This window comes from Chenopodium album, chromosome 10 (assembly GCF_948465745.1).
Source record: "Chenopodium album chromosome 10, dcCheAlbu1.1, whole genome shotgun sequence".
NCBI lineage: Eukaryota > Viridiplantae > Streptophyta > Magnoliopsida > Caryophyllales > Amaranthaceae > Chenopodium > Chenopodium album.
Window position 1 is genome coordinate 60,020,646 of NC_137843.1, and position 14,202 is coordinate 60,034,847.

Consider the following 14,202-nt stretch of genomic DNA (forward strand, 5'->3'; position numbering starts at 1 on the left):
AGTTGAAGAAGAAGACACAACTCACCCTCAGTTACCGTGGGTTAAGCTTGGTTAATGTAGAGGAAGGAGCAGTAACGGAGTGAAGTGCACTTTTTGAATCAAACGTGCTGGACGTCAGAACTTTTGTAGACAAAACAATATTTTATTGCTCCAGCGCGAAAATCAACACACTTTAATTACCATTCTGCCGCGAGATAAAAAAATTCTAGTTTCTAACGGATATCAACCTGGGCAAGCTCCTTTTGAATGCTATGACCAAGCCCTCCAATACGCACAACCTTTAAGTTCACTAAGAAAGGCAATTGACTCGGTTTCATCCGCTGTTGGACCCTCTAGTGCAGCCAATACAGGAGGTATTCTTTGTTTAGCTTCTGGCAGAAGGTGCTTTAGATCAAGCAGCGTTGTCTCACTTTGGTTTTTATTTATAAATGTCGTTGCAACTCTAGTTTTACCACGTCTTCCTGTCCGGTTTATATGATGTACATAGTTTTCAATCTCAGCAGGCATATCATAGTAAATGACATGCTGGGTGTGGGGCAAATCCAGCCCCTTTGAGGCCACATCGGTGGCTAGTCTGGCTACTAAGACACCTTTCTGTCCTGCTTTGAAAGCTTTTAATCGCGTACTGCCTCTCCTCATGATCAACTGCTTCAAACCCTTTCAATAAGAGATACTCGTGTATTTCATCCACGGCAGCTTTAATTTGTTTGCACAAAATGTTAGAGCCAGGGGTGGAGTCTCCTGCAAGCATTCGAGGAGGTAAACTGTTTTGGCCTCCTGTTTCACATACTCTTCTTGGATGATATCAAGATTAAAAGCAGTAGGCTTAACTATCGCGCTTCTAGCAAAGTTTTGGATCTTTGTTGGCATTGTAGCAGAGAACAAGATTGTCTGCCTTTTGTTCTTTGAAGTGACCAAAAACTTCCCTAACATCATCCTCGAAACCAAAATCGAGCAAACGATCAGCTTCATCCAAACATACATTTCTACAATCATCAAGATTCATGAACTTCTTTACAAGCAAATCCTTGAGCCTCCCTAGAGTAGCGACAACAATATGCACACCCTCCTCAAGATTCATGATTAAATAAAACTACAGTGCTGATAAATTTCTAAGGGGAGGTCACAAGCTCATATACTGCCTCCGTTTTTTTTAAGTGTTATACTTTGACTTTTTTTTACAGTTCAAGTAATGGTTTTGAATCGACTATTTAACTAATACGAAGTATATAAATAACAAACGTTGTTGTGTAATATATTGTTGGATTCGTCACAATGTAAATTAAAATATCACATTCTTTATTATTTATACTAACATATAATCTGAAGAAACAATGGTTAAAGTTGTGTCTCGGCATACTTGTTTGGTCAAAGTGTAATACTTAAAAAAACCAGAGGGAGCATATACTTGTTAGCATATATTTGTACGTATGCACTTTTGTTATTGAATTTTTTTCGGAAAATCTTGAATTCTGAATTCTAAATTTTGGCAAGATGTTTTTGAAAACGTTCATGTTTCTGAAATCAAAAAAAATGTTGTCAACAAAAAATTGTCAACTATCAATCATTATCCTTATCATTATCATTATCCATCAATTTTGTGTTCTTATATTAGAAGTAGAATTTATAGAACTGATAGTAGATAATATAAAAATCCATAGATTGGTCAACTAACAGTATTTAATTGTCTAATTGATACTTATATACAAGTAGCAGATAGTAAAAAAATCAATTTTTTACTTGTTAAGTTTAAAGGAAAGAGCAATGGAATGTTTTTTATGTTTTGTATGTATTATTAGTGTTGAAGTGTTCAGAACTAAGAAGGCATGTTTCTTGCCTAATTGCTCATCATTGACTTATTCTATAATAATATATGATATGGTACTAGTACTATATAAAGCATGGTTCCTGTTATTAATTCTCAAACCTGCACCTAGACTTGAGTATAGTACCCTTCTTGTACTCATACACTTACAACAAGCCTATTGCAACGGTACTTGAACGAGTAGTGAACCTTCGAAATGGCCGGTGTTAGGGCAGTCGTCTTTGTTGTGCTGCTGGCATGTTCAATTGGGGCCTTTGCCAATGATCCAGACATGCTTCAAGATGTTTGTGTTGCTGATGCATCAGGTATATTCAAAGTTGTGAAAATATTGAACATCTCTATGTATGTCAACTCGCTTCATATTACTCTTACTTAATTATGTCAACTCATATTTTGTATTGATCTTTGTCACAGGAATACTAGTGAATGGATTTCCTTGCAAAAATATGAGCATGATAACCGCGGAAGACTTCTTCTTCATGGGGATTTCTAAACCAGGCCAGATCACCAACAAAGTCCTTGGATCGAAAGTCACCGGGGCAAATGTTATGGACATCGCTGGCCTCAACACCTTAGGAGTTTCCATGGCTCGAGTCGACTTTGCTCCCTACGGTCTAAACCCACCTCACATTCATCCCCGTGCCACAGAGATAATCTACGTTCTTGAGGGTGAATTGTACGTTGCTTTCATAACAACCGGTAACAAACTCATTTCTAAGGTTGTTAAGACAGGTGAAGTATTTGTTTTCCCTAGAGGTTTGGCTCATTACCAGAAAAACAAGTCTAAATACCCGACTTCTGTTATAGCTGCCTTTAACAGCCAATTGCCAGGCACTCAACAGTTTGCAGCTGCTCTCTTTACTTCCAACCCTCCTGTGTCTAACGACGTGTTGGCTCAAACATTTAACATCGACGAACACAATGTTGACAAGATCAAGGCTGGCCTTGCTGCCTAAAATTAGCCTTTTTCCTTAGGGAATTTCGACGAATCTGAATTCCTAAACATGTTCGTTCATCACATTGACATTAATAATGATTGTTAGGACCAGATTGGCTTTTGATATCTCATGTTGATTCTATGTTTTTTGTTGTTAAAACTATTATTCTTCATTGGTTGTGTATTAATGCTATTTGACATCGTAAATGTAATTGACAGAATAAATGAAGTTAGCTGTGTTCGAACTCCTTCGTTCCTAATACACTTTTGTAAAACTCCATTCAATTATTTCTCTAGTTCGAGAAGGATTCTGAATAGGTTTCCAGCCATTGCATTGTAACAGCAATGGTAAAGTCTAGGTCAATACAAGAGAAGAAATTTATCAGTGAAATTGCACAGCCGATTATATAAATGATTATTCATCAATAAGTGAAAATTATCAATTAGTTTTAATCACAGAGTTCGCCTCTTTCATTTACTGTTTTTCATAATAGCAACCAATTAATTGGTTCAGATTGAATTCTTTAAACCTGTTGTAACAAAATTAGAAAGTTACCTGGGGTTAAGAGTTGAATTCAATTGTACCAACATACACTGTAATTAATTTAATCAAACAAGCAACATAATAAAAGTACCACTGGATGGGTTATGCTTGAACCTGAATCGGACTGAACCAATAAACCCGGAACCTGTTTCAGACTTTCAGATTGGATATTCATCTGCAATACAGCATCATTGGATTCAAGATTATTAATTCAAAACAAGAAAGACTTCTCTGTCATTGTTAGAGTAGGATTGCATACATCTTTGTCAATACTCAATAGCTTAAGTTACTCAGCATATATTTCTTATTTCATCTTAAAATAACAGCTTTCCTACATGTTACAGAAGAGCATATATATATGTCATGTACTCTGCGTCAGTGTGTGGTAAAATTACAAGTAATGAATTGCTCTAAGAAATAGCTCCGATTACTTTCATTTATCACCTCAAAACGGTTACAAAGAACTGAATAAGAACAAACTAAGGCGAATATTTAAACCAACTAACAGAAAACCTAAAGATCACTGGTAGACTACTACTAGCCCAGGATTGCTTAAAATTAACCTAAGTGATCATCATGGCCGGGGTCTCCTTGGAACTGCAACATCCTCATCCTCACCCATTTTTAATCCTTGTCAGCAGTTGACAACACGTCAACTTTTCAGCTGAAAACCGTTAAGACAGGGAAAACAGAAAGAGAGCTGTGAAACCAATTCTTAATGTGTCGACAGGCATTGTTAGAAACGATAAACAGGTGTGATGCATGATTGTGCTATGAGGATAAAACAGACTAGTAAAACAAAGAGCTCTGGAACTAATATTAATACTCCAATTTTAATATTGGATCGATACAACCAAGTGAGGAGATAACACAAGAAAGTATTGTTCTCCCTCTAGCAGCAAAAGAAAGCAGCAATCTATGTTATTCTACCATCATGGAACTATACTAGGAACCTGATAAAGCCAAAGATGTCACAACTCACAAGGAAATGAATGTTACTCCGTAATCACTAGGGTTTTTATGAAGAGAAACTAAATCCTGAAGCTCCTCCTGACTGGTGACTCTTTCAGCTTCAAGGGTGAAAACTCCAGATTAGGAAAATCCATACTCCAATCAGGGGACCTTGGAGACTTTGGTGATTGAGGACTTGCAGGAGCGCAGATATCCCAAGTTTCGAATTCCATCTCTTCGATCTCCATAGGAATTTCAAGCTGAAACATAGAAAACATGTGTACGATGAGCAAAACAGATAAAGAAGTGGGGCATGGGGGAGGAATAAGAGATGCAAGTAACATCATTATTAGGACAAACCTCCAGATTCAGGGCCTTAGACAGTTCAGGGTGCTGAGGAGTTGCAACTGATGCAGAATCTGAAATTGAAAACCATGTATAGTTTATCATCAAAACAACCAAATCAGTAGAAAGTATATTATCCAGCAAGAAATTCTTTATCTTAGGCATCATACCTCTTTTAAGGGCAACAGTTTCCAGGAAATAATCCAAGCTCATAGATTGTCGATTTGCCTTGATGCACTCATCATGGTTATGCAGAAAACCTTCCCCTAAAGCAAAACTCTGGACTTGCTCTTTCTTGACAGCAGCTGAAACACTCCGAGTGCAATTATTTTTAGCCGATTTCTCTTGAGCAGTCGGCTTCTTCGAGTTTGTTAGATCACCAAGAGGTTTCCTGCCAACCTTATTAGGCTGCAACACCTTCTCTGGAGCCTTGAAACCACTGATATTCTTCACTGATGACTTGTCCTTTGCAGTTGGCTTCCTAGAGTTGGTCATATCAGTAAGAGGTTTCCTGCCCACTCGAGGCTGCTGAATCTTCTCATGAGCTCTAAACGCATTTTCATCCATTCGAATGATAGGTTCAAACGACGTCATTGCTAAGTAATGGGCAGATTTCAGTACACTTCTGTTTCAAAACTGCAAGGAAATCAACCAATGACACAATCAGAATACAGATATAAGCTTAACTTGTAAGAATCATCCTAAAATGCTTGCCTATACGGGGCAGTCAATTAGACAACACAACCACAATGCACACGATTACACAAAGAAAGACAGCACCACGAAAATACACAACAGACACAGAAATCCAGCAAATTTCACCACAGTAAAGGCCAAAACTATGTATGCACTGAGAATATATTGAGTTGCCTAATTTACATCGTATAAATCCATTCCCAGAAATATAATTTCTTTTCCACCTACCATACGAGCTTTCATTTCCTAAACAATCCCGAAATAACAATTCGAGTAAACAACAATTTCACAGAAGAACTGATCATAATTAAGTAAATCACATAGACAGAAATCCTCTAAAATCATATCAATAAAAACTCTAAGTTTCAATAACATCAATTTTCTCATTTGCTTCCATTTACCGCAGTTGGACAATAATTCGAACTACGATATCAAATGAGTTTTTAATTCGAACTACGATATCAAATGAGTATTTATCATCTAACTCCCACCACAATTTCCACAAAAACCCCTCTAGAAGAAAAGGGAAAAACTACAATTCATCAAAATTAAGCTTTAATAGTATTAGTTCTTTGAAAATTTGATTATAAATAATAAACGATTTCTGACAAAGTATAAAGACCCCAAAATGATTGAAGCCGAAAAAACCCTAAAACCCTAACTGGAAATTTCGGAATTGCAGATTTCAAATACCAAGTGAAAAATTACCAAGATTTCTACAAACAATTTAATATTTGATTTCAACAGAAACAATCAATAATTATGCTAACTTAATAATCAACCAGTTTGACATATAATCGCTGCAGAAAATTTGTAAAAAAAATTGTACCAAAAAAAAAAACAAAGAAATTAGGGAAAGATTAAAGAAGAAATTGATGCTTACTTATGTACGAACTTCTGTTGATCGAAAATTTGAGTGAATTTTCCGGCGCTTTATTTGATCTTCTCAACGGAGCAAAAAACGACAAAGTATGAGTTTACAGGGAAAGAAAATGAGAGTGAGTTTCTTTGTGATGTGTGTATAAAAAGGCGCTCTTTGCTACAACGGTAACATTTTAAAGTCGGTTTACCATTATACCCTTTTTGTTTCTTTACTTTTGTGGATCGTACTTCTTGGCCCAGAAACTACTTGGATCATATAAATGGGCCGTTTGAGTTTATATGAATGATTGATCGGATTTGGACGAGTTTAATTACCAACTCTATGTTTGTATTATTGTATATAGACCCAAATTTAACTCAGTTCCACACTATTAATTAGTTCTATTTGTTTTCAAAAAAAAAAAAAAAATTAGTTCTATTAGATCCACAGTTGGAAGCAGAGGGGACTTTCAACCGGGGCCATTTTGGGCCTGGCTTCTGGTATATTATTGTAATTAATTAGTTTATGAACTTAAAAACTAATTTTACTCATAAAATATTAGGACATGGGATTAGTTTTAAGCAAGCGGTAAAAGATTCGAATCCCTGCCCCTTTATTTTATTTTATTTTTATTTTTTTCCCTCATCAAAAAAAAAAATTTAAAGGAACTTCTAGAAAAAAAAAAGGTTTAAATTATAGGAAAATGATAAACATAGCCCTTAGGACTATGTATAAGGAGCTAAAAAAGGAAATATTAAGATTAAATTTACATTAATCACACCGATTTGCGTGTGATTTTGTCATGAATTCCCAACTTAATTCCATTTTAGGAAGTATATTTAATGATTATACACATAGCCATAAGGGCTATATATATCATTACCCTAAAATATATAATGTTAGGATTTATTGTTCAAGGATAAGTTGAATATCTTTGGACCCAAACCATTTCCAAAAAAGTTTGGCCTTGGACCCTTAAAAAGGCTGGCTCTAATGAATCCTAGACTCATCGTCATTCATTAGCCAACATGTATTCATTAATGGTTATATTATTACAAATTGTATCTTGTAAATAAAAAAAATTGTAAATTGTTTCAGTTAAAGAATTTTGTTTACAGGATTTAACTCACGTTTATTACGAGTAATCTCTTAATTTTAGCTTTATGCTTGTTATACTTGCATAATATTCTATGTTAATTAGCCTGAATTGGTTCAGCTACAGCCCGCTTTTAGCAAAAAAGAGTACAGCCCCAATGCCCGAAATTGTTGGACCCTATCATTAGCTCCAACCCATACTTTATGATTCTTAATAATACTTGTATTGTATATCAAGACAACGTATCGCAATAAACGCAATCATTTTTATTACTCCGTATAATATTTGGAAGGAGGTAACTTAAGCTATAATTAATTAATTAATTATACAATAGTTCATAGTTAAAGTTTAAACTGTGAACCTTATATTATAACTGAATGAATAGAAAAATGCAAGTAGATGTGGAAATTGTTAGGTAGAAATCGAGTTGATTCTAGCTTCTAACAAAATTTCCATGACTTGCAACTTGAAATTTTAAAAAAGGGTATAATTATAACGTGTGAAAGAATAAAGGTGTATTTTTAAATCCAAGTTTGTATGAAATGCTCTAGCTAGCTACTAGCATATTCAAACTGTTAGTGGAAAAAAAAAAAAAAAAAGTAACACGATAAATTGTTTGTGAATTGTGATGCAATAAATGAATTTAAAACATTTATGAGGCTGGAAAAGAAATGCAGTAACATTCTGTTACATCTTTTGGGTAATTTAGGCTCACATAAGTACACATACAAAATGTTGTTCTGTTGGAAACTAAATTTAGAATTTTTGTTATTCCATTGGTTCTATAGTGGTTAAAAATTCTTTAAATACATTAGGAGTACGGAAAACTAATTTTCTTGTTCAAACTTGGCCAATGGTGTTTTTTCTTTATTTTTATACGATACGAGGTGCAATATTTAGCTTATATACTCCGTATTAATTTAATAATATTTAACTTTCAATATTTTACAAATTTCTTTTTCATCAATTTATTGTTCACAAATTTCTTGACTGTATAGATATTTTTTTAATGTTTATTTTTTTTAGCAAATGGTGTAAATGGTGTACAGATAATTAAATCATCAAAAAAAAAAATTATTTATTCTGTTTTCATTTAATGTGCTATAAATATAAATCATATTTTTCTATCTAATCAATGCCACTTAATACGGAGTATTTTTTTCCCCTAAATAATATATTCTATATGAATTCGAAAGTAGTATACGAACTAAATAACAAATGGGGTGGACAATTTGAACATGTAACCAATGTATACAAGCCCTAGGAAACCATTAGGCCAAGACCAGAAGACCTCATTAGTTCAAAATGAAAGTTGTTGATTGTATTTAATAGGTCCGGTTTCTAAAATTTACTCTTGGTCATAAATATATATTAATGACCAAAAATCAATCGAGTAAGATCGGTGATCCGCAACCTCTAATGGATAATATTGCTTAGTGTATCCTTTTGCTCAAATCACGTTGATACTACTTTTAATAAATGACTTTGTAATATTATTGAAATTGAAGATTGATATCTCCTTGAAGCAGATTAGCTGCATTTAGACTTGATCCTTAGTGGCCGCACAGTACAATTTGGCACTGCATAGTTGCATTGAGCGCAAATGAAGCAATTATTTTGGCATTAAGTAAAATAATATTTCCACATTGCATTCCATTCAAGGAAAATTAACCAACTTCCCCTTTTAGCTTGTTACAATCCATATCAGATAATAATAAGCTCTCATCTTTAATCCAAAGAAAGGCCAAATGAAATATGTAGAAAGTACTAACATATTTGTACTCCGTTTTGCAATTTTCGGATTTATAAAAATTCATGTTTAACAACACTGGACTTGAACCATAAATAGACTTTGTACATTACTAGGTTAAAGTAATAAAAAATTTACGTTTTGAAACTCAACAACAATTTTTGTTAGATACATTATTCTTACACAATAAACATAAAATATGGCCTGGTCACATTTATTAATCGTGTGCAAAAACTTAAAAATAGTACACATGGTGAGAAACTTATAAAGTAATTGATGAGAGGATTGCCACGACTTATTATCTGTTTAATGTGATCGATATTCTTTGTATTGCAAAAAGGTCAATGACCTAACATCGTACACTCGTACAATTGATTAGTGAACTAACTAAATAATTGATGAGAGGACTAATTGCAAAAATAGGTTAGATTTTTATATATCCTTAGAGAAATTTTTTAACCTCAACCAATCTTATTTATACGCATGTGTAGTATGAGACTATGAGGACTTTGAGCGATTATGTTTGCGTGCATCCAAAATGATACTAGTAATTAATTTGGCGAAATAAGTGCAACAAATAAATTCTAATTATAGTTGGTTGGCATTTGACAAAATAAGTTGGCAACCAATTCGTGCTGACCTAACTTTTACATCTTGTTTGTACATGAATGAAGATAAAAAAAAAATACGAAAACCATTGTTGCAATTGTATCATAAATGATTATTGCAACTTGGTGAAAAAGATTAAATTTTTTTTGCCTGTTTAAGTCAAAGCATGCTTTTATAAGGCTCATAAACAACTAGCCATTCATAGCCCTAATCAATTATGTGTATTTTTTTTAATCAACTCGAGATATTATTAGAAAAAAAATTATTATTATCGTTCTACATTTAGGCAATAAAAATAGGACAAGTAAACACTATTTCTCTAACACAACCTTACATTTTGTTTGTTAAAAAGAACATATTCAAGCATATGATCCAAAGTATCCAATAACTTTATTTATGATAAAAGAGAAGACAATTTATAAAAATATAAACATACATGCCAAATAACAAAAAGGATATAATACAATAATAATACTTCAAATTCTAATAAAATAGTGGACCCCATTCAATATATTTTTGCCAATTAAGAGAAGAACCTATCCATACAAGTCAGCCCAATTTGCCAAACAAACTTTTCCAATTTCAACAATCCCTTAAATCCCACCTTCCTTTAACCACTTAAAATTAAAAATTAAAACAAAATAAAAAAGAAAATAAAATAATTGATCACAAGAATTTTCTCTCACATCCATCCAAACACTTCCCCCAACCTTCTTTTTATTACTTTGTTTGGTGGGGTTTTTCCCTCCTTACATTCCCCTCTCCCTTAAACAAAATTTAAAAAGGAAAATTTGATTAAAAATATACTAATACTAAAATTAAAATTAAGCATATACTATGACAATTGTGGGCAAAAGTAAGTAAACAATAATATACTAATACTAATTTTCCTTAAGGGTGTGTTTGGAAAGATAATGAGTGAAGTTAACGCCAAGCAGATGCGACGGTAAGAGTCCGACCCATCCACCCGAACCCGACCCCACCATTTTCTTCCTTAACCGTAAAACCCGGGTTCCCACCACGGGCCGAGTTTAACTTAGCCCGCATTGACTCCGCCACGCTCTGGCTAAGCGGTTTTAGCTCAAACCCAGCCATCCCCATCCGGGCCCGCCACTTTCCAAACACTTCCGCACGCTCCACGCGCTCCCTCCCTTCACACGCAATCGAGTTGGACATCTTCCGCCCTAGCCCCTCCTCGACTCGAGCCCGGTCCGAATTCTCCTTAGGGAGAGTCGATTCGAGCGAATCCAACAAGGCTCCGTAGTAAGCACATGATTCATTCACGCGAGTCATAAAAGGCGCAGTATTCCCATTCATTTCCTGCTCCACTAACGTAACTGCGCGTGGGTTAAGTCCTTTCACGCGCCTAAGTAGCTCGTCACGTAAATTCTCCATTGATACACTCTCATCCGGTACCCGGTGAAGCTTGAAAGCAAAATTCACAACAATCGCCTCTCCATCTTCGCACCCAAGTGACTCGCGAGTCAATTCGGTGATCCTCCGAGTCAAACCCTGAAATTTCAAATTAATTCCAACCCGCTCAGCCAGCTTGATCAACCCTTCCTTCACAGACTCCTTAACCCCGCGATTGTTAACCTCAGTCTCGACGACTGTGACCTTCAACTCATAAGACCCGGCCCCGGCCGATACGATTTGTGACCGACGCTCGGCCAGGGCGCGCAGCAGATTAATGTACTGCGCGCCGTGGCCGACGTCGAAATCAATGACATGTACCTTAATCCCTTCCTGCAAAGCACTCGTGATTGCTTCCAACATCACGAGGTTTGCGGCCAATAGCCCGAACTTAAAGCAAGGGGAGATATCATACAGCGAGTACATCGCTAGCATTTGTTCCTCCGAGTAGAGTTCATGCACAGGGGCAGAGATCTCACCGGGGCACGCGCGACAACGTAGCGCGTTCCCCATATAAAAGGCCAACCTTTGCTCCGAACTCCCTTTCGAGTTCGAAATTCGACTCAAACGAGCCAGCAAATCGGTTGCTGCCTCGTTCTTTCCTTCCGCAATAGCCATCGCCGCCTCGGCAATCAGTTGCTTTGCCGAGAGCGTCTCGGGAGGCGGTTGTTGCTGCGGTGGAAGTGGTGGCGCAGACGTAGAGCAGCATGATGAAGTGGACGATGTTGGCGAAGGCGAAATCATGTTATTGTTATTGCTTGCAATGGTATTTGTATTATTGGTGTTGCTGCTCCCGCTTGTGCTGGAAGAAGCATGGTTGGTATTCGGGCTTGGGCTTGGGCTTGGACTCGGGTTCGGGTTTCCGCTCGGACTTACGAGATTCTGAAACGTTTCGGACCATTCACTGTTTGTGATTACCGAAACGGCATCGTTTTCATCGTCGTTGTCGTCGTCGTCGAGAAGTTGTTTCTCAAGCTCTTGAAGGGTGTTGAGAATCTTGTGATCTTCGGAATCCGCTTCAATCTTCGGCTCAACGAGGTTGGGATTCTGCCCCAAATTTGAAAACCCAGAACCAGAAAAATTTTCGGGCTGAGGTTCGGGTTTTGGTTTGACCGAATTCGGCCCGTATTTTGAATACCCCATGTTCGGGCTTTGAATCGGGCTGATGAGGTTATTGTTGGTATTATTAGAAAGGGTTGGGATTAAACAATTATTTGTGGGGTTGTTGAATTGGTTATGGTGGAGAAATTGGTGATTATTGTTGTTATTGTTTAGAACAGATATTGCTTGTTGTTGCTGGTGTTGCTGTTGCAGTTGTTGTTGTTGACGGAGTTGCTGGTAAATCGGAACACCGAAACGAGTCGAGGATGAAGAGAGAGAATTGTTATTACTAGTAGGAGAACAAAGATCAATGGTTTGTGAAAGCGGAGAAATCGGGGAAGAAACAAAAGCATTGGTTCTTTGTTTTACCGATCGCATCAAGTATTGTTGTTGCAAGAACGACAACTGCTGATGAGATTGCTGTTGTTGTTGCTGCTGCTGCGACTGTTGTTGTTTTTGCAAATACAAAAGCGTATTCTGTTGCTGTTGTTGTTGTTGCGGTTGTTGAAGGAGAATTTGTTGTTGGTAAAAATCACCAAAAGAGCGTTTACCCATCAACAAATCCGCTCTCCTTTGAGCGATCTGGTCAATCGGCGAGATTAACATCCCTTGCTGTTGTTGTTGTTGCTGCTGTTGTTGTCGAAAACCCGCCATCCCGGCTAACGATGATGGCCTTCCTGCACCCGTCCCTGCCCCTCCTCCGGCGTAGAAAAGATCACCGGAATACCCTGACGTCATCTTTTTCTGGTGCTCTTTCAATTGATTGATTTGGGTAAAGAAATTGCTAATACATTAGAAACGGACAAAAGGAAGAGAAACAGAATTTAAGAGAGAGAAATTTCATACATTTGGTGTGATGTAAGGGAAGAAAGAAAGAGAGAGAATATCAATGTGAATGTTAAAAGAAGGGAGAGTTTCTCTTGTGATATTGAATTGATTCTCTTAATTATAAGCCCCCAGGAGAGAGAAAACATTAGTTTCTTCTTAAAGCCTGTGTGGTATTATTATTATTTTTTTTTAAAATTATTATTATTTCTTATTTTTGGAAATATTATAGGTACCCATCAAAGCGAGTTAAAGCAATAACCCTCGTATTGATATCAATAACACTAATCGACACGTAATTACTACGGAGTACGTCCTACTTTCTTTTCATAACTCAAAATTATTGTTTACTTATTGACATAATTAAAATTAATATCATAAAGAATTATATTAGAAAATATATTAAAAGCTTATATTTAATCACAATAATGCTGTAATAATTATTGATTTTTTAAGATAAGGTGAAAGTTTTAACAAGTTGAAACATCTCACATATCAATCTAATTCGAAAAATATTGATGAAAAATTGTGGAAGAGTTGATTGCGTATTAGTGGCCGTTGGATTGGGTGTTAAGTGTGTTAGCGTCGATGAAAAGTAAATAACTCCGACGGTGCTGACTCACCAAACACGTATTCTATTTTGAAGTACTTAAAATTTTGTAGAGAATATTTTAAAATTAATTATTCATATAAATGGGTACAATTTCCAGCTCTTTCACACCACTACTAGCTATTAATTTCTTCACACACTCTCTTAACTTTGGCGCGTGTGGCATCATATAAATATTAAAAACACTTTCTTTTTTTTTTTTTTTTTTTTTTTTATTGAACGCCTACTACAATTTGATGGGAAGGTATGTGGTCCCATGATAGTACATTTCATATCAAAAGATTGGTACAAATTTAGCTTATCTTAAATTTGTTAAAATTGTTTTGGAATTATAGTGATACCATAGGTAAGTGTGCAATAAATGTAAGATTTTAAACATTTTGAAATTTACATAACGATTTACTCCTATTTTACCATGAAGGATATATAAATTGAAGGTGGTGAGAATTGAACCCTATAAATCGTTGTTGGAAGTGAAAGCTTAATATCCTCATGCAATTAATGTAAGTTTATCCATAGAAATAAGGATTGCGTAATAAATTATACGGAGTACAAAATAGATCTTTATATTTATCGATAATGTGTTTGTGTGAACATAATATGAAATTGTTGATAGATACATTAGTTTGTAGTTTATT

The 14,202-nt window shown here is 35.6% G+C and overlaps 3 protein-coding genes and 1 pseudogene across 3 annotated transcripts; 1 reads left to right on the top strand and 3 right to left on the bottom strand.

Annotated features, from left to right (window-relative positions):
• Positions 1-212: 212 nt before the first annotated feature.
• Positions 213-1,081, bottom strand: LOC145565609 (DEAD-box ATP-dependent RNA helicase 35 pseudogene; annotated as a pseudogene).
• A 940-nt stretch (positions 1,082-2,021) lies between these two features.
• Positions 2,022-2,781, top strand: LOC145562767 (germin-like protein subfamily 2 member 4). Its single transcript, XM_081623142.1, has 2 exons — positions 2,022-2,130; positions 2,240-2,781. The coding sequence occupies exons 1-2, from the start codon at positions 2,022-2,024 to the stop codon at positions 2,779-2,781; spliced, it is 651 nt and encodes a 216-aa protein (XP_081479268.1).
• Positions 2,782-3,869: 1,088 nt separating this feature from the next.
• Positions 3,870-6,305, bottom strand: LOC145564406 (uncharacterized). The gene is made up of 4 exons (XM_081624713.1): positions 6,182-6,305; positions 4,773-5,238; positions 4,618-4,676; positions 3,870-4,517 (listed from the first exon to the last, which is right to left on the bottom strand). Exons 2-4 carry the CDS (start codon positions 5,194-5,196, stop codon positions 4,338-4,340), a joined length of 663 nt encoding a protein of 220 aa, XP_081480839.1. The 5' UTR covers positions 5,197-5,238; positions 6,182-6,305; the 3' UTR covers positions 3,870-4,337.
• Positions 6,306-10,098: 3,793 nt separating this feature from the next.
• Positions 10,099-13,103, bottom strand: LOC145562768 (scarecrow-like protein 8). The gene has a single exon (XM_081623143.1). The coding sequence runs from the start codon at positions 12,865-12,867 to the stop codon at positions 10,540-10,542; it is 2,328 nt and encodes a 775-aa protein (XP_081479269.1). The 5' UTR covers positions 12,868-13,103; the 3' UTR covers positions 10,099-10,539.
• Between the last annotated feature and the right edge of the window lie 1,099 nt (positions 13,104-14,202).